A 22,899-nucleotide genomic window follows, 5' to 3' on the forward strand; every position below is an offset into this window, starting at 1 on the left:
TTTTTTTTTTTCAAGAACAAAAAATCTTCAAAGTACTTAAAGAATCGTTATTGGGAAAACCGGAATCATTATACTTTCCAATTCCCACCCCTAGTCCTGAATCCCACATTTAAAGGCGTCGGCATGGTAGAAACTAATGAGCTCTAGGTAAAAACGCTTTGGGCCGTATCGTGACAACTCTTCGTAAACATATGTTGCTGTACCTTTAAATAATTTGAAACAAAAGTCATGAGGTGGCGCGGGGATTGTGGGAAGTGTAGTCGATATTTTTCAGGGTAGCGCTCTCTTCTGCTCAGCGGGGCAGATGTGGAAGACTACAATCCCAGTGTCGCCGGTGTCGCTGTCTTTGGCTCAGTTTCTGTCGACGTGGGAAAAGCGGTCCAAGAGCAAACAACACGCAAATCTATGGGTGTATGCGCTTGAGATGATCCGAGTGTCATGCAAGAGGACGCGTATCACTGAAAACAAATTCCAGCATGTGGCTCAAACCCGAAGAGGTGCTTCTCAAAAACGCGCTGAAATTATGGGTGACGGAGAAATCCAACGATTACTTCGTGCTCCAGCGCAGACGCGGATCCGGGGAGGACAGCGGAGGATTGACAGGTACCGGGGAAGGCGCGGATATCCGAGAGCAAGCTCTAAACATGAAAGGCTCCAATGCTGTAATTAGTGCGCTAAATAAGTAGCCAAATGTGCTGTCTTTCTCGGCGTTACACCTTAAAATACACCTCAATTGATTTTCCAAACTATTGATTTAGTTTTAACCCAAAGTCAATTTGCAACAGGTCAAGGGTTAACGTAACCTTGCAGAAATTGTTTTTTTTGTTGTTGCAAGTTTCGCTATCAGTGCTCTGGTCACTGGTGATGTGCTCTTTTGGGTGCTGACGTCACCACTGCGGTAAACTGACCGTGTGCATAAAGGTACTTAAAAATGCAACATTCCTTCAGATATATGTTTAGAAGCTGAAGCCTAATACAGAGAATATTTAGTTAGATCTGGACTTCATCTTTCCTTTGACAGGACTTGTTTCGTCATGGTGTGACGTCAGGTTTAGGTTTCAGGTGGTTTCAATGTCGTTTATTTTAAAGGTTCACTAAGTATTATTCATTTTTACTAACAGAAAAAAGGTTTTACACCCAGTAAACCGTTTTTAAAGTTTTGAGAAATGATGAACACTCACATGAAAACTCTTGTTATATCAGTATAAAAACTTTTTCTTTTCTTTTTTTTTACAATCGACCATTCCAAATTGACTGAGAGTATGGGAAAAAATAAAAAGGATAAATGCAAGTAGGTCCACAGCTATGCCATTGGAAGTGGTGTTCAGAACTGTTTATTATTGTTAATAAACAAATAAATTGGTAGTAATAAGTCATATTGTCATGGAGTCTCCTCCAGTACAGAGAAATATATGGCTATTGTTGTTGGCGAGCTGATTATAGGTTGTACTCTAATTATTGGTGACTTTTTTTCTTTCTCCTTTGGAGTTCATCACCATGGAAACCTTACAGCAGCTTCATTCTGAAGCAGTGCAGAGAGGACAGATTTTCAAATACATAACATAAAAATTGTCCCTGCTACATCCCGGTAGATTAAATCAAGTGCCACACAAACCTTATATTATTTATTTTATGTATCTCTATTTTAATATAGAGCTGAATTTTTCAGCAGTCATTACGCCTGTCTTCAGTGTCTCATGATCATTCAATAGCTATGATGATAACAATAAAGATATAGTTAAAAAAAAAAAAATTCTAAATATATTATTGGAATTACTTTCACTTTTCAACAACTTTTTCCAGTTTTTGACAGCCAATCAAAATCCATTCTGCTTTAAAGAGCGCAAACATTTAAAGCAGCATATGCATATCCGTGGGTGTGGATGCTAATATAATTATTGTTATAGTTATCTGTATATATTGTGGGTGTGTCATGGTATGAATGGGCCTTATTATGCTGACTTGGGGTGCGTTCAAGTCCTCCTGGGAAGTTCGTATTTAGTGGTAGGAAGACGTGTTTACAACGTCATGTGCGTACAAGTCACTTTCGCATAAGATGGCATAAGAGTACTTTCTCTTAATTAATTACATAAAAATACAGCAAGGTTCTTAAAATCTACTTCCAGAAAATGAAGGACAAGGAATGTGCATCAGGTGTGTTTTGCTTTATGTTTTTAATTTATGTATGAAGCCACTGTAAACTTTGTTACTTTATATTGTTATATTACAATGCTATCATAGTTATCAAATGCTATGGCTGTAAATAGAAAAGCCTGACAATATCACTGCTAAATACCTTGTGATTCCGCCATGTTTCTCACTTCCCACTGGTATTTACGACTTTATGGTGGCGTTCACGATCTTTACGACATGACTTGAACGCACCATTGGTGCTCAAGAAACATTTTCTGTTATCATTGTTTTAATATTTGCTGCTTAATATTTTTGTGGATTTCTTGATTGATAGAAAGTTCAAAAGAACAGCATTTATTTGAAATAGAAAAACTGACCACATTCAGTTGCGATTCAACCTGCAGGTTTTAAGAAATGTAGTTACATTTTAGGCGCAGGGAAATGTTTTTATAATAATAGGTTTGTTGTTTTACATCATTGTTTTAGGCCTGCTGGTTGGAACTTTGGATACAGTTCTTGACTCCACAGCCAGAGTGGCCCCGTTTCGCATTTTACACCAGACGCCTGACTCTCAGGTGTACTGGATCATCGCCTGTGGTGAGAGAGATGCTGCACACAGTGTTAATGTGTATGTCAGACTCTATTCATTCAGATCCTGACACATAATGTGTGTGTGTGTGTGTGTGTGTGTGTGTGTGTGTGTGTGTGTGTGTGTGTGTGTGTGTGTGTGTGTGTGTGTGTGTGTGTGTGTGTGTGTGTTTGTGTGTGTGTGTGTGTGCAGGAGCATCTTTAGAGGAGATCTCCCAGCACTGGGACTGGCTGCAGCAGAACATCATCAGAACTCTTTCTGTGTTTGACTCTGGTGAAGACATCACCAGTTTTGTCCAAGGAAAGATAAGGGTGAGATGGTTATTTGGCTCCCAAGTAACTTTGAATGTTTTTTGGTGTTTTGTTGTATTTTAGATATTAGTCCCAACTATTGCTCTTGTGTTGTTGACTTTATTGGTGGTATGTTGTGTTTGTGTAGGGTCTGATAGCAGAGGAGGGCACATCCGCAGATGACGAGGAAGATCCCGAGCGCTTCCGGGAGGCAGTGCTGCGCTTTGAACGTCTGTTTGTTTTGCCTCAGAAAGAGAAGCTTGTGACGTATTTCTCTTGCAGCTACTGGAGAGGGCGAGTGCCAAACCAGGGCTGGATCTACCTCAGCACCAACTTCCTGTGTTTCTACTCCTATATGCTGGGAAACGAGGGTTAGAAACACACTCTCTCTTACAGTACCATTTTATGGTGGTTATGATGTCAAAACAATGTGTTTATTAAATCTGTTGGTGTTAAGGCCCCACATATATTATGATCCTTTTGCCAGGTAGCCACTTCCTAAAATATAATGGCAGGAATGTATATTTACATATAATGACCCATATATTTAAATGTGTGTGAAATATATAAAGCATATAACGTTAAGATGTTGTTTCTCAAATAAAATGATCGGTTGATATTTTCAGGGTATCATGTCTTGTAGTCCCCTGGAACGCTATTTGAAAACCCCTGAATTAACATATCATACCTAAGTTTACATATTAAAGATTACTCATTATTTAGCAATTTGGAAATTGCATTTTTTCAATATGTAAAGAGGTTAACCAATCATAATTGAGGACATTTACATAGCAAAGTCTTAAAGTGATAGTTAACGCAAAGAAGAATATTCTGTCATCTTTTACTCACCCTTATAACGTTCCAAACGATTTTACACATATTACTCTTTAAGCACTTCATATGTTGCGGATTCCTCCTTTTACAGCTGGCATCAGTCAAAATCTCATATTATTCATGGTTTGTGCATTTCTTGCTTAGTGAAACTGGTGTATCCCTGGGATGAAGTGAGCCGTCTGGAACGTACGTCAAGCGTGATGTTGACAGAGAGCATCCGTGTGCGTGTGCGAGGAGAGGATCATTTCTTTTCGATGCTCCTGAGGCTCCAGCAAACATATCTGATCATGCAGCAGCTGGCCGACTACGCCATTTTGCGCTTCTTCGACAAAGAAACGTTTAATGCTGAACATCCACTGGCCAACCCCCTTCACATCACGCAGAGGTGCATTGATTTTATTCCTCTTAATGTTACCTTTGTTTTTTACTGATCAATGTCTGACTTTACTGTAATCTTTGCAGGGCTCTGGAAATACATGCACGGAATCAGTCATTCCGAGCTTTTTTCCGGTTGCCACAAGAGGAAAGCCTTTGTGAAGTGTACGAGAGTTTCCTCTGGGTTCCATTCAGCCACGTCAATGCGCTTGGAAAAGTCTGTGTCTCTGAGAACTATCTGTGCTTTGCAAGCCAGGATGGATCTCAGTGCCATCTCATAATGCCTCTATGGGAGGTGCGTAAGCTGCTCATTTTTCTGCTAACTGCAAAGAAATCTGTCATTTTGAAGACTGCCCTTGGGAAAATTAAGTATGCTTAATTGTGTTGAATGTGCACTTGTAATGTACTTCAAACATAGTATTTTTTTTTTTTTTTTACTATTTGCAGATAATATAAATGAAATAAAAGGCCACTTAACTGTACATTACAGTAAACTGTAAACTTTCATTTACATTTATTCATTTAAAAGATGCTTTTATTCTACGGGATTTACAAATGGGGAATACAACAAGCCATTCATCAAAAAGAGACAATAAACACGGAGTTCTAGTAATACAAGGTTTCAGCCATTGTTCAAAATAGTACAAGCTAGAACAGGGAGGGAGTAAGGAATAGTGAGAACACAGAAGAAGGATTTTCTTTCATTACTATATTTCTTAACACACTAAAGTGCACTTTGTAATAATGTCAAATTAAAAGTTTAACTGATTTTTACTGAAGTACACTTATTTTGATATGTTGACTAACATACTAAAGCACATTTATGTAGTGTGTTATGCTATATTACATTTAAAGTATTACATATACGTTTCAGTAGAAATGATGTTCAAGTATATTTTGTGGCTGGAGAGTGAAAATTGTTCCTGGAGAATAATTCCTAATTCTTAATTGTTTTGTAATAAGTGTGTTTGTATTTTTCTAATGCTGATTTCTTTGTGTTTTTGGCATTAATGTATGCCTGCAGGTGTTTAGTGTGGAGCTGCCAGACCGCAGTAGTCGTGCCCTGACTGTGTGTCTGCGTGGCAAGAGAGCTTTGCGTTTTTCTGAGGTTCGGGATTTTGAGCGACTTGCTGCCACCATCCGCAGAAAGTGTGGCACAGCAGGAAGCCCCCAGCATTGTGTCAGTAATCCGGTAATTCCTCTACACTCCAGCCTCTTATAAAAAGATTGTTTTAGTATGCATTAGCATGATAATACCATTATTAAATATATTCCATAACAATTAAAATGTCACAAACTGTCTCAAATTACAAATATACCACATTTCATGGCATGATTTTGTGTAAAAATCACAGGGGACACTAAATTGTATGTGTGTGTCTTTCTCTCCGAGGATGAGGAGGGTGTGATGGTGGGGCAAAGTCAAGCCGTCAGCACTGAAGCTCTCATGAACGTCTTTCATCCGCACGATGCAGAAAACCTTGACCCCAAAATGGTACCCATAACCTTATTGCAATATTGGTGTTCATGTTAGTTAAGTAGAGGATGGAATGGAATCAAACTAAGTCGTATACACTCAAAAGTTTGGGGTCAATACGATTTTTTGATCCCACTGTTGACAGCTGAAGGAGCGAATGAAGGAGCAGTCGTGGCAGATCCACTTCGCTGAATATGGCCGTGGAACCGGAATGTTTTGCACCAAAAAAACGCGTGATCTCATTGTACGAGGAGTTCCAGAGACTCTCAGAGGAGAACTGTGGATGCTCTTCTCAGGTGTGTGTTGTTCGGCTTGTGTGTGTGTGTGTGTGTGTGTGTGTGTGTGTGTATTCACAGTAGGTGTGTGCTGCAGTTTGTACATGTATGTTTGCTTGTGTTATAGGTGCAGTGCATGACATGACCTCTCACCCTGGGTACTACGGGCGCATACTGGAGGAATGTATGGGCAGCAGCTCACTCGCGTGTGATGAGATTGAGAGAGATCTGCACCGTTCTCTCCCGGAACACCCAGCATTCCAGAGTGACACAGGAATCTCGGCCCTTCGCCGCGTCCTGACTGCTTATGCTCACCGCAACCCCAAAATTGGCTATTGCCAGGTATACGCACACATGTGACTCTTCACACATGGTCTCAGGAGCAGATGTCCCAGTTCACAGAACTTCTGATGCTTCTTGTTCACAAAAATGTTTAAATACTTTCTCAAAACCATCAATTTGCACTCTGATTGATTGATTGACTACACAATTTTAGAGAGTCATACAGGTTTGAAATTTTCTAGTGTTTTCATGGCATAGAATTTTTTAAATATTCACTTATTTGGAATTAAATAATATATTTAACAAAACAAGAGAAAAATGAGAACCAGCTAAATCTACAGTAATAAGGAACATAACATGAACTATGGAGCCTCGTATAAATATTTTTGTGTGCAAAACATAAAGGACATGATGAATGGTTCTGTTAATCCAACACTTGTGTATGCAAAGTGTAAACATGGAAAATATGCAAAGTTAAGTCTATGTATTTGTAATGACATGGTGACTGTGTAGAATAACACATGATTTGTTTATATATATATATATATATATATATATAATTAGTGGTGGGCATAGATACATTTTTTTAATCTAGATTAATCTCACTGTAATCTTGGAATTAATCTAGATTAAAATGGGTCATTTGAATTCTGCCGAAGGCATTCAGAATATGTGTGCTCCTAAGTGATCGTTTGTCTTTTTGTAGTTTGAATAATAAATAACTTCTGTCCCTTTAAGACCTGACGCACGCATGGATCCCAAACACTGTTCCTGTGAGTTGGTTACGACTGTGTTTACGTCAAAACTCACCAAGATGGGCATTGAGACATTTTTGAGTGTATTTGACCATCAATAAGATGGAAAAAGGAGCTCATTTTTGCACTTGTATGTCAGAGGCGGCTTTATTACGGCATGTGTCTGTGCGCTTCATATGCGAGCGTGAAATCTGCGGGAATTAGTAGAATTAACGTTATGTGCAACCCCGCGCAAAATTCAGACCGGTCACACCAACCAATACTAACAAAAGTCCAGCAGAACACCCGTTCGCAATGTTCAGAGGATTAAACGGACTGAATGAGAGGAGGCGGGGGTGCGTGTCAACTCGCTGTCGGTCGGAGAGGAGAGGAGAGGAGAGCGCAGCCGATATCGATACTGTAGAAAATGAGTATTGTATCGTTTCAGATATTTCAGTATCGATATATAGCGAAATATCTATATTTTTGACAACACTAGTAGGCATACACACAGGTTCGAAGACTCGTTCTCTCGCCCCCTACAGTGCAATTCAGCTAGGTGTATATCCGCCTTAAAATATCAAGGTGAAAGTCATCATAGCTTGCGTAGTATAGACCCAGCTCCCAACCCAACTTTTAGAATAGATTAACGCAGGGGCGCCGGTAGCAATTTTGGGCCCTATGAAAGAATATGATGTTGGGCCCCCTACCGCACCAACCTAGCTATCCAAAATCTTTGTCTGCAATTTAATAATACTGACCAATTAAGCACTGCTCGCTCGACCCAGAATGCCCCAATTGGCTGATGAAACACTGATTAAAATTAGAATACAATTTATACAAAACAAAACTTAATGATCTCTGGGGGCCCCAAACGTGTGTGGGCCCTTAGAATCGTCCTAACTTTCCACCCCTTAGCGGCGCCCCTGGATTAACGGCAATATTTTTTTTTATCGTCCGATAAGAGTCTCACGTTAACGCAGCACCGATAACGGCCCACCACTAATATATATATATATATGTACTGCTGTGGAAGCCAAACTCTTTATAAATCAGATTATTTTAATATTAAATTTATTTATATTAAAATTTGTCTATACAACTACATCACAAACTCTTAAAGGGACCGTTCACTTGAAATTAAACTTCACTTGTCATTACACACTCTCATGTCATTCCAAACTCATAATTATGTTTTTATTCTCTGAAAGTCTTGCCTTCCACTCATTCTAATAATAGCCCCTTTCACACAGCAATACCAGTAAATTACCAGAATGACTTTACCGATAAATACACAAATAGGCTGTTCACACAAGCAAGGACATTCTGGCTTTTTACAAGTAAGAGAACATTCACACATCAGCAGTAAAATACCGGTACATTCTGTGATGTCAGTCATCGGACATTTTCTTTAAACGCTGCGCCGTTGTCTTCATTTGTCCACACGAGAAGAAGCACTTTAGTTTCACTATACGTTTAATTTGATCTCTTTGACGTCTAAGTAACAGACATAACGGATAATCAAACCGAATGCGTGTTTGTTCTTAAAAACACGAGACATGCATAATAGTATCCAACTGCAGAGCTGCAATGCTGATGAATGGAAAAGAAAAAGCTGCTTTAGAATATGTATAAATTCGCACTCATTGTTTACATGTTGGTCTGTCCAGGCGATGAATATCCTGACGTCTGTGTTGCTGCTGTATGCTAAAGAGGAAGAGGCCTTCTGGCTGCTGGTTGCTGTGTGTGAACGAATGCTCCCAGACTACTTCAATCGCAGAATTATTGGTATGTGGGTTATTCACATCTCATACCCGGAATGTAATTGAATCATCTTAATAAACTTGCAGGTTGCCATTATAACACAATGTCAAAGGAGCCTTAATTACTTGCCCACACAGCTGAAGTGCATTATTATTACTGAGCTTTTAAGGTGTGCTCTACAATTATCAAACGTTTACCTTTTTCTAAGGTTAAATACTTTCTCCTATCCTGTTTGGAATTGTTTGCAATTCTGTTTGGTGCTTCTGACTGAATTTATTTAGTTTGGCTTGCAGTATTATTCAAGTCTTTGTGTGTATGTTTTCCAGGTGCCTTGGTGGACCAAGCCGTGTTCGAGGAACTGATCCGTGAGCATCTAACCCAGCTGACCGAACACATGACAGACCTGTCGTTCTTCTCATCAGTATCATTGTCATGGTTCCTGACTCTCTTTATCAGTGTACTGCCAATTGAGAGTGCTGTGAATGTCGTTGATTGCTTCTTTTATGATGGAATCAAAGCCATCCTGCAGCTTGGCCTTGCTGTGCTCGACTACAATATGGATAATCTGCTTTGTTGCCATGACGACGCAGAAGCTGTCACTGTCCTCAACAGGTGATTAGAAAGTTGTCATATTATAATAACCAAGCATGTTGATAGCAAGCCGCATAGTTCCTACTATCAGTTCCACGTTTTTTGTGGCCTGTCTGCCTCTTATGAGTAGCATAAGGTGAGCATTTTAATAGTAGAGGTTTGCCACTGTGAAAAAAATCTAATTACATATATGTTTATTATTACCACCACTGCTACATGGATCTTTTGTCCATGCTGTGTAATTCATTCAGCAAAGTGTCTTTGGATGACAAGCTGCCGTTTAATTGTAAACAGCATCTTTGGTTTTTGCAGTGGATTTTTATCGCCACAAACTCAATCTGTGTTCATATTTTATCCTTAAGGTTTTTTGACAATGTCACGAATAAAGACAGTCCTCTACCAGCTACCGTACAGCAGGCATCTGCAACAACCAATGACAAATCAATACAAAAGGTTGACATCTGTGATCTCATCAAAGAGGCGTATGAGGTAAAGCTACGCACTTTAATACACAGCGGTGAATATTAAAATCTGTCTGTGCAAAGAAAAAAACATGTTGGGATGTCTTTGTCAATACTTCTTTGACAATTAACACCTGTACTCATGGTGACAGATTTTATAGTTTTATGTAAATTTGGTGTTGCACGGATTGATGGAAACCCCCCTCTGACAGGAGTTCTGGGGTCAGCAAACCAAAGGGCTGAAACAGACAGAATAATTGCTCAGAATAATGAGGTTTCTTTGTTTCAGAAATATGGAGACATTCGAACTGAGGAAGTGGAAAACATGCGGAAGAAGAACAAGCTTTTTGTCATTCAGACATTAGAAGACACAACAAAACAAAATGTGGTAAGTACAAATGTCATGCTGTGTGAACCTTATTCCTTTACATTCCAAATCTAATCTAATATAATGTAATTACATTTTATCAAAATTCTAAAGATTTGTATTATAACATTCTGTAATTGCATTAGTAGATCACCAAAATACAGAGAAATTAAGAAAATTCATGTATAACTTTTCACTCAGATTGTTATGCTGATTATCTAATTTGGGTTTCACTTTACTTTACAGTATGTGTACTTACAGTGTACTTACAGTCTAAATTCATTGTTTTCATGGCAAATTTGATTTTGTAAAGTATACACTACCTTTCAAAAGTATGTGATCTGTATGATTTTTTTAAAAAGGTGAATTTATTTAACCAGGATGCATTAAATTGATCAAAAGCGACAGTAAATAAATGTATAATGTTACAAAAGATTTGTGTTTTGAATAAGTGTTTTTTTTGTTCCTGTGCTATGATTGGTCAGCGCAAATGGCTGTTATCTGATTGGCTTAAGTAGACGGTGGGTGGAGTCCACTTATTTGTGGACTTGTCAGCACGTCTTGATGCTAGAAATGTTTCAAAGCACAGAGAGTGATCCACAAATGCACAGGAAATGATTCACAAATGCATGCGGCAATTCACAAATGCACAGAAAGCGATTCACAAATGAATGCCAGGCAGAGTTGTATTTGTAATCATAAAACACATTTGTAAAAAAAAAAAAAAAAATTTTTTGTTCATCTTAATCTATTTATTTAGAATAATGCAACAATTCTAAACCCAAAATCATGTGGCACTGAAGACAAGATTAATGGCTCCTGACAATTCAGCTTTGCCATGATAGGAATAAATAGCATTTTAAGATAAAAATAGAAAACAATTATTTTAAACTGTAAGGATATTTCACAGTATTGCTGTTTTTATTGTATTTTTGATCAAATTAATGCAGCCTTGGTGAGCATAAGAGAAAAGCTCAACTTTGAATGTGGTGTAATTTGCATAATTTCTTCTTTATACATTTTGTTTGTACATACAGTGGCAGTGAAGATTGTTGTCCCTGCTAAATAGTTTAATAGTCTGTTGTTTTTTGTCATATTTCTGCAGTTGCGTGTTGTTGCTCAAGGTGTGAAGTTCAGTGCTGCTCAGCTGGATGAGCTCTACATGCTTTTTAAGGTGAGTTAGACTGTACAAACTGGTGCTTTTTAGTACATAAAGGCCTCAAAATATGGACGCTGCCACTTAAATTGTGTGTGCTTGTGTGTCTTTTAAGTTTCTTTTGTTGAGTATGTGTAAGTGTGGACATATGGATATACAGTATAGTGACTATGTTTGTGTGTTACAGAGGCAGCACTTTGTGAGCTGTTACTGGTCAGTGTGTAGTCCTGCCCTGCAGAACCATGACCCCAGCCTGCCATATCTGGACCAGTACCAGCTGGATCAGTCCCAGTTTAGTAGCCTGTTTAACCTCCTGCTGCCATGGACCACACACACGCACGCATGCTCGCTGGCACGATCAGCCTTTCGTATTCTGGACGAGAATGGAGATGGACTTGTGAACTTTAAAGAATTCATATGCGGTCTGGGTAAGAGGAGCCTAAACCTGAACTAAATTGACTACCCTTTGACCTTTCACCTCAGTACATAGCAGCTTGCTTTCCAATCTGTCAGATTCATTCAAGTGTGTGTGTGTGTGTGTGTGTGTTGCAGATATCTTATACAACAGATCATTTACAGAAAAACTAAAGCTTCTCTTCAAACTACACCTTCAACCAGGTAAATTAATTCTCTGATCTCTGCCACTGTGCTATAGTACAAGTTTAGTGTGAACATAATGATATGGTTATGTATATACAGTTAAACCCAAAAATTTTCGGACACCTTCAACATTTTCTTACATTATCACAGTTTATTCGCTATAGTTTAGAAGATGGTAATACAATATAAATATGCTTAATTTTGTTTAGTCTGTGGTGTAAAAGGTCGCATTAGCAATTAAAGAAAAAAACACTTAAAGGGGTGGTTAATCAGCTTTTTTCGAAGGCTTGATTGTGTTTATGGGGTGCACTGTAACATGGGATCATGCTTTGTTTTTTAAAAAACGCTTTATTTTACACATATTTTACCTTTATTCTACACCGCTGTGTCCCTCTGTCTGTTGAGTTCCTGGTTCTATGAAGCCCCTCTCTCAGAAATACGCAATGGCCTCAGATATGTTAGCTGGCCCAGTGAGTTGTGATTCGCTAACCGCCTAGTGCACGTTGTCCGGAAACGTCACGCCCCTTTGTTTATATGTAGTTGTCTCATTCTTTGTAGATACGTGTTATTTGGAAATGCTACTACTGTTTATGTTAGCTTTTGATATGCGGTTTTAGCCTGATTAAAGCTTTAGTACAGCAGAATACATGATTGCCTTGTAGTCTTTTTTTCATATAATCGTTCTAACAAATGATACTACAGTTATCAAAGGGATTATTTTATTACAGACTGGATCTATACTAGTGATCGCTACTGACTGTGTAGCACCGTTAATTTTGTCTTTATACAACGAATGTAGCCAAATATCTGTCGCCAGAAGATGAAGATTGATCATGGATTTATTACAGTGGCCATATCAAACACAGAACCATGTTTAGCGTGCCTGTATTTACACTGATCACTTAGGCTGCGTTCACACTGCAGGGCTTAATGCTCAATTCCGATTTTTTGAAAAAATTTGATTTTTTTGCAAGGCCGTTCACATTTCCATTAAATGCGACCTTTTGTGATCTCCTGTGTGAACGTGAAATGACCCAGAAGTGACCCGCATGCGCAGAAGAGTACTCAACGGTCAACGACGTCACTTGTTTACGGAAGTAGCCAAATATGGGTGTCAGCATTGGAGTTCGTTTAGCTTTATTAAAGTTATTTTCGCAACGGAGCCAGCACCATTACAACCTTCTCATGTTAAGAAGAAAATTAAAAAAGAGGAGGAGAGCAAGGTTTTTGTTTAAAGGCTTTTTATTTTTCGCTGGCATTGGAGCCAGGATCGTCTGTAACCACGCTCGGCCATTTCGCTGGAAATGTTTTCAAAAACCGCCCGGTTCCGATAAGAGCCCTCGAGTTTGGCCTGAATAGAGCTGTCCCCCCAAATATTAATTAACTCCGAAATCTCGCTTCCCTTCCACTGACTGGTCTCAGCATCGTCCACCATTGTTGTTTATCTTCTCATTCCCGCCTACTTCAACGTACAATGATGACGTTTGTCGCGTATCAACGACGTGCGGGTCGGATACATGTGACCTGGCAGTTCAGACTGAAGACGATTTCAAAAGATCGGATATGTATCGGATTTGGACCACATACCCAAGTGGCCTGGGTCGCATTTGAAAAGATCGGATCTGTGTCGTTCAGACTGTCATGAAAAGATCAGATACAGGTCGCATAAGGGCAAAAAAATCGGAATTGGGTCGTTTCAGCCTGCAGTGTGAACGCAGCCTTAAATGCCAACAAACACCAATATTCGAAGTTCGCTAGTAGGATTAAAAATAAGTTTTTAGGTGTTTGTCGGATAAATTTGAATTAGCAATTAGGTAACTGGCTAGCGGAGCCAAACAGGGTTTCCCTTTGTTTAAGTCCTTGCTACAGCATAAAAATAACTGTGGCGAGCAGCGAGGCTGAGGGACCGTGAGAGCGGGACGAGGCCGCGGTCATTATGTTTGATGAGACACGAGGCCGATGCGGCACGTAGCTGGCTCTCATCAAACAGCCTTAAAATCGTCCCGCTCTCACGGTCCCTTAGCCTCGCTGCTCGCCACAATAACAATAGAAACCATTCATGGAAAACACATCAACAAAGAATTAAACATACTTACAAATTGTGGCCCATTAATAACAGTTTCTTCTTTTAAACTGAAACCGCTGTCCTCCATAAAATGTGCAGCACAGAGAGCTATATTTGGATTATAATATTCAGGAAGGTTCAGCGTTTCGATGCCATGGCAACAACACTACTAACTCTTCCTCTTCTCAAAATGGCCTTTGTTGCGTTCCTGGGGGTGGGGTTTATGTACATTTTAGGATTAGTGATGTCACAAACCCACAAGAAGCTTGTTGTAGTCCCTACCTGCTGTTTGTTGTAGTCCTTAAAAAGCATTTTCTTTAAAAGGAAATATCTCCCTTTTCTTTGAACTTTGAGCGTCGTAACCTTGCAGATGTTGTTTATGCTCAAACAGCAACATTACACACTAACTAAAGTTAAAAAAGTGAAATCATAATCAACCACCCCTTTAAGCAAAACATGGTCTGGTCAAAGTGTCCCAAAATATTTTTGGTCCCAAATTTGTATCAGTTTTACTGGTAGTCCACTGTATGAAGCAGTTTTTGGTATTATATGTCACAGTTGACTTTATTTTGCTATCCTCACTTACATAAATTACCTATAGTGTCCTGCACCTACTAGTAAAACATTATATCTGTACATCTGGATTATATCTTATATCTGGATATTATTGATTGTATGATTGTGCAATGATTTATATAATTTTATTGATTCATCTGTCATCTGTCCGCTCTACGACCTTATGCAATTTGTATATTTTATACCTCAGTAACCCTTAATTATCTATATATCTGACCCATGTATAACCCTGTATAATTATATATAATCTGTACGTCTAGCCCCTTTATAACCCTGTATAATCTAGAAGTTTTACCCCTCAATAAACTTGTATAATCTATACAAGGGTGATTGTTGGGTCACCATATATAATCTATCATCCAACTTCTCTGTAACCCTGTATAATCTATATATGTCACCTCGCTACATCCCCTCATTATTCTCTTTATTTGTAAATATTTAGTTAGATAGTTATTGGTCACTTTCTCATCCAAAGGAACTGACCGAGTTTGGACGACCCTGCACAAGGAAGGGCATAAGAGTAATATGGGACCAATGTAATATGAGCCAATAACCTTTGGATTACTAGCCTGGTTCTGTAACTACGAAGATAACACCACTTTATCTAAATCCCCATCAATCTTGATGTAATTGGGTGCCTTTTTAAACCAAAAGGCCATTTTGATAAGTGCAGATTTATCCACAACTGACAACAGATCATGACCATTTTTTTACCAGTGCAAATCAAATTGAAGAATGTGTGTTTCTGCATATATGCATATTTTGTGTTTCTTCAGGGACCCAGGAGTGTAAGATTTTACCGTCGTCTAGATTTTTTCCTCCAGCTGAAGATCACTCTTTCTCCACTCGTCTTTCTGGTCAGCTTTCACTGCTTTCTGTGGCTCCTTCCTTTCTTTTTACTCTTTCTTCTTTCTTCTGGGTGTTTTATAATGGTAGTGATTTATTTGGTGTGCTTATTTGTATTTTCATGTTTGTGTGTTGTGTGCAGTATTTTTATTTGTGCTTAAAAGGAACTTGTATCACCTAACATCAAAAAAGCTTCATTTCAAGCTTCAAATTTTCGTGTTTTATCAAGAAGCAGAAGCTTAAATCCCTGCCCACCCTGAAAAGATTATGTATATGTGTGTGTATGTATATATATATATGTATGTTAATAATAATGTATGTTATAAAACATAAGTATATTAACATAACTTATTATTTATAAGTTATAAATAATGTATGTATATGTGTGTTCTTATATCTGGTGTGAGTGTCTCTCTGTTTCGAAGATGTACATATTTTCTCCTCTTTTACTTGTAGACACAGCAGAGGATGGAGTGATCAGAAAATGTCCAGAGAGAGGTGGGGTATTGATCCCTGTCCTATAATCATGTTCTCTACATTATATCAAACATTATCACAAAATAAACCATAACAGGGTGGTCAGGGTTACTGTGCAAAAAAGCAAATGACTGCATTCATTTTTACTTGGCTGCTTACCAAATAAATGGATGGACAGAATATATTGATTTTTAAGTCAAAATGATTTGATTATGTGAAAGGAAAGAGATTTCTTGGCAGATACAAACGTCAAATGATCAGAATCGAGTATAAAAGCTGTGTAAAAATCGAATGTATTTTGCCCCTCAGGTCGTGCTAAAGTAGATCTGCAAGAATATCTGAAACAGTGGCAGGAAGACTTGCAGCGGAGAGATGAGAATATTAAAGATCTGCCCAGAATTAATCAGGTACACACACACAAAAATTAAACATGGTCAGTCAGAATTGAATCGGTACAAAAATCTGCAATGTCTTTGTGCAGGAAAAAGTTAATTGGTTTAATATGACTGGACATTTGTCTGTTGAGTGACCTTTTCATGTATGATGCTGAGGTTTTCCAGTTTATGTACAGCTGATCTGTTTACATAAACCAAACGTAGCATCGCTACTAACTGTCCAATGCTTACCTTGTTGTTTTAACATTGTTTGTGCACACGCGAAAGCAATAATCAAGTATATATAGTTCTGAGAAGTTAAAATAGGTTTTCTTATGTTTACCAAGGCTGCATTTATTTGATCAAATACAGTAAAACGGTAGTATTGTGGAAAATTACAATTTAAAATAACATATTCTATTTTACGTTTTTTTTTACTGTAATTTATTCCTGAAATGGCAAAACTGTAATTTAAGAAGCATCTTTACTCCAGTCTTCAGTGTCACATGATCCTTCAGAAATAATTATAATATGCTGATTTGGTGCTCAAGAAACGTTTCTTATTGTTATCAGTTGAAAACAGTTGTGCTGCCTGATATCTTTGTGGAAACCATAATAATGTTTTTTAAATATATTTAGAAAGTATGATGAATCATTTTCTGTAGTCTTTACTGTCACTTTTGATTAATTTAATGTATCCTTGTAGAATAAAAATATTAATTAAAAAAAAAAAACTTTTGAAAGGCAGTTTATGTTAATAATAATATATATTTATTAAAAACTTTTAAAATAATGTAGTGATACAAAAATACTGTGTGTACTTTTAAAATATGAATATATGAATCTGGGACATCAAGACGGCATCGCGGCATCATAAGTTCCTTATGCTTATTTGATTTCAGCACCTGGTTTGCTTTGTCCTGATGATGATTCCACAAATACATTGAGGTGTTTGACAATTGTGTCAACAGTGTCCATTCTCTACTGACTGACAATGTTCAGTGCAGTTCTATTTCTGTTCTCTTGCATAGTCTGTGAGCCTCGCTGATCTTTGTCCTGAACACACAACTTGTTCTTGCCCTCAAACGCAAGTTTAGAATTGTTTTATTGAAGTGTAATAGGAACGTTGCATTGTAACCTTTAGGCTTATTTGTTGTCATTGCTGGAGCCATGTAAATACAGTTCAGACCAATTAAATAGACTGTATGTGTTCCAGGTGCAGTTTATTCGTTTGACGAAGACTCTGTATGGTGTGTTCCACGGTGATGAGGAGGAGGAGAGTCTGTACCGCGCCGTGGCTCGAGTGACCAGTCTTCTGTTGCGCATGGAGGAGGTGGGGCGGAAGCTACAGGAGAGCAGCCCACAAAAAACACCCCAAAATACACCCACCAGCACGGCTCAGCCAGAGAGCTCCCCAACATTACCCACCAGCCCTGAGGCCGAGACCTTCGCTGAGGGTGAAGGCGCCCACGACCACCCTGAGTCTCCGGTCAGTCAACATGAAACCGTCCCGTCCCACTCTGACATTACCCCGAACTCAACTTCCCGCCCTTCTACGCCCACCAGCAGTCCCACCGAAACCAGCAGCCCGGCATTGGACACACCAACAGACACACCCAGCTCACCCTCCACGGTCAGAGATGGGGACTGGAGTTTCTCCTTCGAGCAGATTCTCGCATCTCTCCTGAATGAACCGCCCGTCGTTCGCTTCTTCGAACGGGCTGTTGACACAGGTGCTTTGATCGCACGTGCACGTAAAAACCAGCTTAAAGACGCACACTAACACACTATTCAGAGCAATTACAGCAAAACACTGCCCTAAAAGCCATAAACCCTTCCCCTCATAAACTCTTCTTTCTTTTTCTTACTTTGTGCAACCAGTACAGGTCAGTGTTTATGAAACACTTCTATGTCCGTTACAGAAGAGGAAATTAAATTTAAATACAAAGTACATATGCAGGTCAAAGGGACAAAAAAAGAATTGAGGTATAAAATGATTGTATGTGGTTATTTAATGTAAATTAAATGATTAGTGTTAGATGTTATTTGTGTAATATAGATGATAGGTGATATAATGTAGATGAAGGTATTATGATGTAATATAGAGAACTGAAATGAGGTATTATATTATAAATGATAATATAAATGGCACATGTGATTTGGGATGATGGCATGAAAAGGCTTTGCCTGCTTTATTCATTAAGTTACCTCAGAATATTCCTCCAGCTCACATGCTCTCATTCCCAGCCTGACCTAATTCACGGAAGCACATGTAGGACCACAAAAAGTAGGATAATTATAAGGGAAATCAAAGTGCTATGCTTTTGAACTGCTGACAAAGCTATTTTTGAGAATCCGTTCAAAATATCTGTCCATTAAACAAACGTCACCTGACATTACTTATCCTACTCAAATGCTCTATGAAATGAATTTGTAGTTCTTTCTGTGGAGGCTTGATTAGGGAAGCCCAAAATGGGCTTATGCTAATCAGGAGGCAGAGTTTAGTCCGCATCATATCCATCGCATTCAAGGTCTGTATTAGGAATCCAGATCATAGCTGTTTGTGTCTACAAACCGGAATCTGGTTTATGCCTTATTAGTTTTTGATTCAGGTCTTCACGGATACGAATATCACAAGTGCTTCCATTAAACGATTTCATCTTTCCTCTTCATTCATCATTTTGATATTTTCTGCAATTAAATTACAGATTAAAAATATCATACAGAACATACTGAAATGCTTTAGCAAGAAAAATCTGTACAACTATTGTGCTGTAAATTATATGCAAAGTGAAAAAGTACTTTTTCTGTCAGAGTTCATGTAATCAAACCTGTAAGAAACATTAAGTGATAAGTCCACCAATCGTAAGTAAGATATGTTGTCTGATGCTTAAAATGGACCAATGAATATGCAGAATTGTTCTTAATTTTGAACTTTGTGTACATGTTGAGAGCTTGTGGTGATGAATGCAAGAAAGGGAAGTTGATGTTTTGTGGTCATTCTATGTCAGGTCTACACCAGCTAAACAAGTTTTTCGTTCTGTGCGTAATGAAGTAATTATGTTCTTCTAAAGCTAAAAGGCACCTCAGAGAAGGAAGCCATGGTACGTATTTTGTATTTGTTTGGTTGTTCATCTAAGGAAAATGCTGTTTTTGTTTTGCTTTCTTGCACATAAACCATAGTAAAACCGCTCTGCACTTTGCAGATGGAGTTAAATTATTAGCGTTTTTATCATCTCTGAGTCAGTCTCTTGCTGTTCATACTGAACATTTGATGTTCACTTCATGTACTTCAGGGTAATAGTGTGGTCATTTTGATTTTTTTTTTTTCTTTGTCCAAAAGTTGTATCTTTTGTTACAATCTGTTTGTGCCTCAAACTCTGTCACATGATGAAAATTTAAGGATAAAATAAAATGTATGAAGAAAATATATTTCATCTCTATTTCTCTCTAATATCGCTAATATTTAATATTGTTCTAGGAGCAACATCGATGTTGATCCAGGAACATGCCCTTCATGGGCAGAACAAGTTAAGCCTCCTGGTAAAATGAGAACAACCGCTGTAAGCAGGACGTCCACAGTGCTGTCAATAGTGTGATCGATCCCAACTGCAGACATGCAGACCAGTCCCTGCTGTGCTCTTCTTTAGCTGCCTTTGATGGGTCACATGAGGAATGTTACATATTTTATTAAGTTCATGTAGGCACAGCTTGACACAGCTATGACCCCTGCCACTGTGGCAGCACCTGTTATGAGACATTAAAGATTTTCTTAGATTGCAACCCCTTTGGGTTATCCGAAAGTTTTATGATGGCGTATAATTATTGGCAAAGACCATAGAAATAGAATGCAGTGGGGTAAATTAATTTGACCTATTATTTTGTGGCAAGCATGTTCTAGCTCATTACTGAAAATGTAATTGAATACTTGTTTAAGATTAGCAACAAAGCTGTAGATTCACTATACAAAATACTGTTTCCACAAAAAAGCTATTAATTCAGCATATTACCCCACTACCCTGTTGAAAAAACAGCATATGATAGGTATGTTTTGAAGCATGGCAGCTGGTTTAAGCTGGTCCTGAGCTGGATCTAGTTTCTTAGGACCAGGACTTGACCAGCTTAAACCAGCTCAAACGAACTGCCATGCTACAAAACATACCTAACCAGCATATGCTGAACAGGCTATCCTCCATTGACTACCATTCAGATAGAAGTGCCTCTGATCTCCTTACTGGGATCCCATGGCAAGTCATAATGAAATGTTGTGACGTACATCCAAGTGTAACAGATTTGGTTCACTTTTTTGGTCTGTTTGGATTTTGAGATGTGGGCTTTGCACTCAAAAATGAATGTGAACTTGCAGTCGATTGTGGGTGGTTTAAGCAGAATAAGCTATTAGAGATGTCCATTGTCCAGCATACGTCACCAGAGATTTCTGTCCTTTTACCAGCAGATCAGAGTCTGACTAAGAATTATGAGGTCATTAATAATAATAATAATAATAATAGGGCTGCCTGCAACAACTAGTCGATAAAATCGATAATAATCGATCATGAAAATCATCAACAACGATTATCATGATCGATTAGTCGGGTCTGCCCTCTGTGCATGCAAAGCTTCATCCAGTCGCGTCAAATTACAGCTTTGAATAACGCATTTCTATGGACAAACTGCATCTGAAAAATAGTGGAGTGGAAACAGAGTGAGCTGCTGCGGGAAAGGTACATGATCCAAGTGACCAAAACATGAGAATTCTTAATTGTATGCTTCAAGCGAATGCATTAGCGTTGAATATACCCTGTCATGAGCTTTGACAGATGCGTGCGCGTCCTCAGCGCAAAATGTTCATTTTACAGGTTATATCCTCATCTGTAAAAGTTACTAATTCACGCGAGCATTTCCATTATGGGTAAAAGCGCGCCCTGACACTGGCAGTCTGCATCAAACTTCACTGAACGAGCGCCGGCGATTCAAACAGACAGAAAGCAGTAGAGAGGGAGACGATTAAAGGGGTCATGAACTTGCTTTTTTTTTTTTTTTTTTATACTGTTGTCTGAGGTCAACTTATGACGTTTGCGTGGTTTTTATATCCAAAAACATCATACTGAATAAGTAATAGGCTATTTTCTACCCTGTTTTTGAGCCTCTCTCATGGAACTTGTGTCGCACCGAAAACTTGGAAGCCCATTGCTAGATTGGATTGGAAGCTTTGCATATTATAATGATCTACGGTGTTGCCAGATTGGGTTGACGATTTCCAGCCCAAAAGCTCGCTAAAACCCGCTCAATCCAATTAAAAAAACGCCCAAAATTTGAACTGCCAAAATAATGTGATATAATTTTATTGCCATGTCAATCAAGGTTGATTAGCACCATTATCTCCTTAAAACAAAATAATGACAAATAAAATAAAAATAAATACAATTCCCAGGAAAACGGATCAAACAGGGCAAATACATTCAAATACAGTCATGCATGACTAAAATGTCCAAGTGGAAACTGTCAAAATCTTCACGAAATAACCGATGATCATTTTTTCAAATGTCAAAAGTAAGAATAAACTAATTTAAGTGCAAAAAGCCCAATATAAGTGATTGGAATAAACAACGTAATTAGCAGGCCTTACACACACATTAGCTACTGCACACACCACAGCCAAAATGTGCCATTCACTGATATATACTGTACGATAGTTCTACAGCAAAAAAATAACAATAAGAATGCGTTTATCTTTGTGTTGTCCTTTAACTTCAGACAGAACTAACGTTATGTCTTTCGTGAAGTACATATTTGCAGAACATAACGCAGAACTTAACACAGTCAAAATGGATTAATCGTTGATTCAAACCTCTTTCAGCAGCTGTTGGGACGAGTAGAGCGCAGTCTAGACGGTTTAAAAGGTGCAGATGTCCTGATCAGGCCAGTGTGCACACTATGATGGACAGGAGTCATATATTCCATTTCAATTCAAGTCATTCAGCTGTGCTTGGAGTTTATATTTATAAAGAGTCTTTAAGTCACATGTGTAATCCACGTTTTGAGAGTTGGTTCACTCTCCCACTCATTAATGTAGATAACTTACTGTATATTATGCCACTTTGGCATAGAGATCACTTGATATCTCGCTACAATTTCGCGCTGAAAACCTGTCATGAATGAGCAAGCGTGTCTCCCTGCTGATCGCTGATTGGCTGAAAGTGCGCTCATCGGCGATGTCAACACCAGCGCCAGCTGACTCTACGCTGGGCCAGTGTGTGTCATGATGACTGATTTTATGGAGTACAAGCACACTTGAGTTTGTTATTAACCAATTAGACTATAAAATGTAATTGTTTGAAACCCGCCGAAGTGACCCCAAACCAGCCCAAATTTTGTCCACCCGCCCGAGCTCGTTTTTACCCGCACAATCAAATTCAAAACAGCCCAATTGGGCGGGAACCCAATCTGGCAACACTGCTCCCCCGTGAGTACACATAAGGAATTGTTTTGAAAGCGTGTGGGAAAACGGCAAACGGAATGATGATTCGCCCACAGGGCTCGCAAAATGTCTTTATCAAACAAACACAATGATTTATCTTTCATCCACCCGTAATTAATTGGAATGTTATTTTTTATTACTTGGCCCGCCGG

The 22,899-nt window shown here is 38.6% G+C and overlaps 1 protein-coding gene across 2 annotated transcripts; it reads left to right on the forward strand.

Moving 5' to 3' along the window:
• Positions 1-302: 302 nt before the first annotated feature.
• On the forward strand, positions 303-19,687 carry tbc1d8b (TBC1 domain family member 8B). Of its 2 annotated transcripts, XM_079815792.1 has the most exons (21): positions 303-603; positions 2,620-2,730; positions 2,915-3,033; positions 3,161-3,383; positions 3,991-4,231; positions 4,309-4,516; positions 5,246-5,413; positions 5,615-5,716; positions 5,844-5,994; positions 6,101-6,315; positions 8,660-8,777; positions 9,080-9,365; positions 9,707-9,833; positions 10,095-10,193; positions 11,278-11,346; positions 11,516-11,756; positions 11,881-11,946; positions 15,346-15,426; positions 15,872-15,913; positions 16,202-16,299; positions 17,483-19,687. In XM_079815792.1, exons 1-21 carry the CDS (start codon positions 477-479, stop codon positions 18,047-18,049), a joined length of 3,459 nt encoding a protein of 1,152 aa, XP_079671918.1. In that variant the 5' UTR covers positions 303-476; the 3' UTR covers positions 18,050-19,687. The 2 variants fall into 2 exon arrangements, with proteins under 2 accessions (XP_079671918.1, XP_079671919.1); XM_079815793.1 differs by lacking the exon at positions 15,346-15,426 and having other exon boundaries at positions 337-603.
• Positions 19,688-22,899: the final 3,212 nt, after the last annotated feature.

Source organism: Gobio gobio, assembly GCF_949357685.1.
Source record: "Gobio gobio genome assembly, chromosome: 4".
In the NCBI taxonomy this organism is placed as follows: domain Eukaryota; kingdom Metazoa; phylum Chordata; class Actinopteri; order Cypriniformes; family Gobionidae; genus Gobio; species Gobio gobio.

Coding starts and splice junctions, on each gene's coding strand:
- tbc1d8b (XM_079815792.1), top strand. CDS start 477: ATGTGGCTCAAACCCGAAGAGGTGCTTCTCAAAAACGCGCTGAAATTA. Junction 3,034..3,160: donor TTGTCCAAGGAAAGATAAGG/GTGAGATGGTTA, acceptor GTGTTTGTGTAG/GGTCTGATAGCAGAGGAGGG. Junction 16,300..17,482: donor ATCTGCCCAGAATTAATCAG/GTACACACACAC, acceptor TATGTGTTCCAG/GTGCAGTTTATTCGTTTGAC.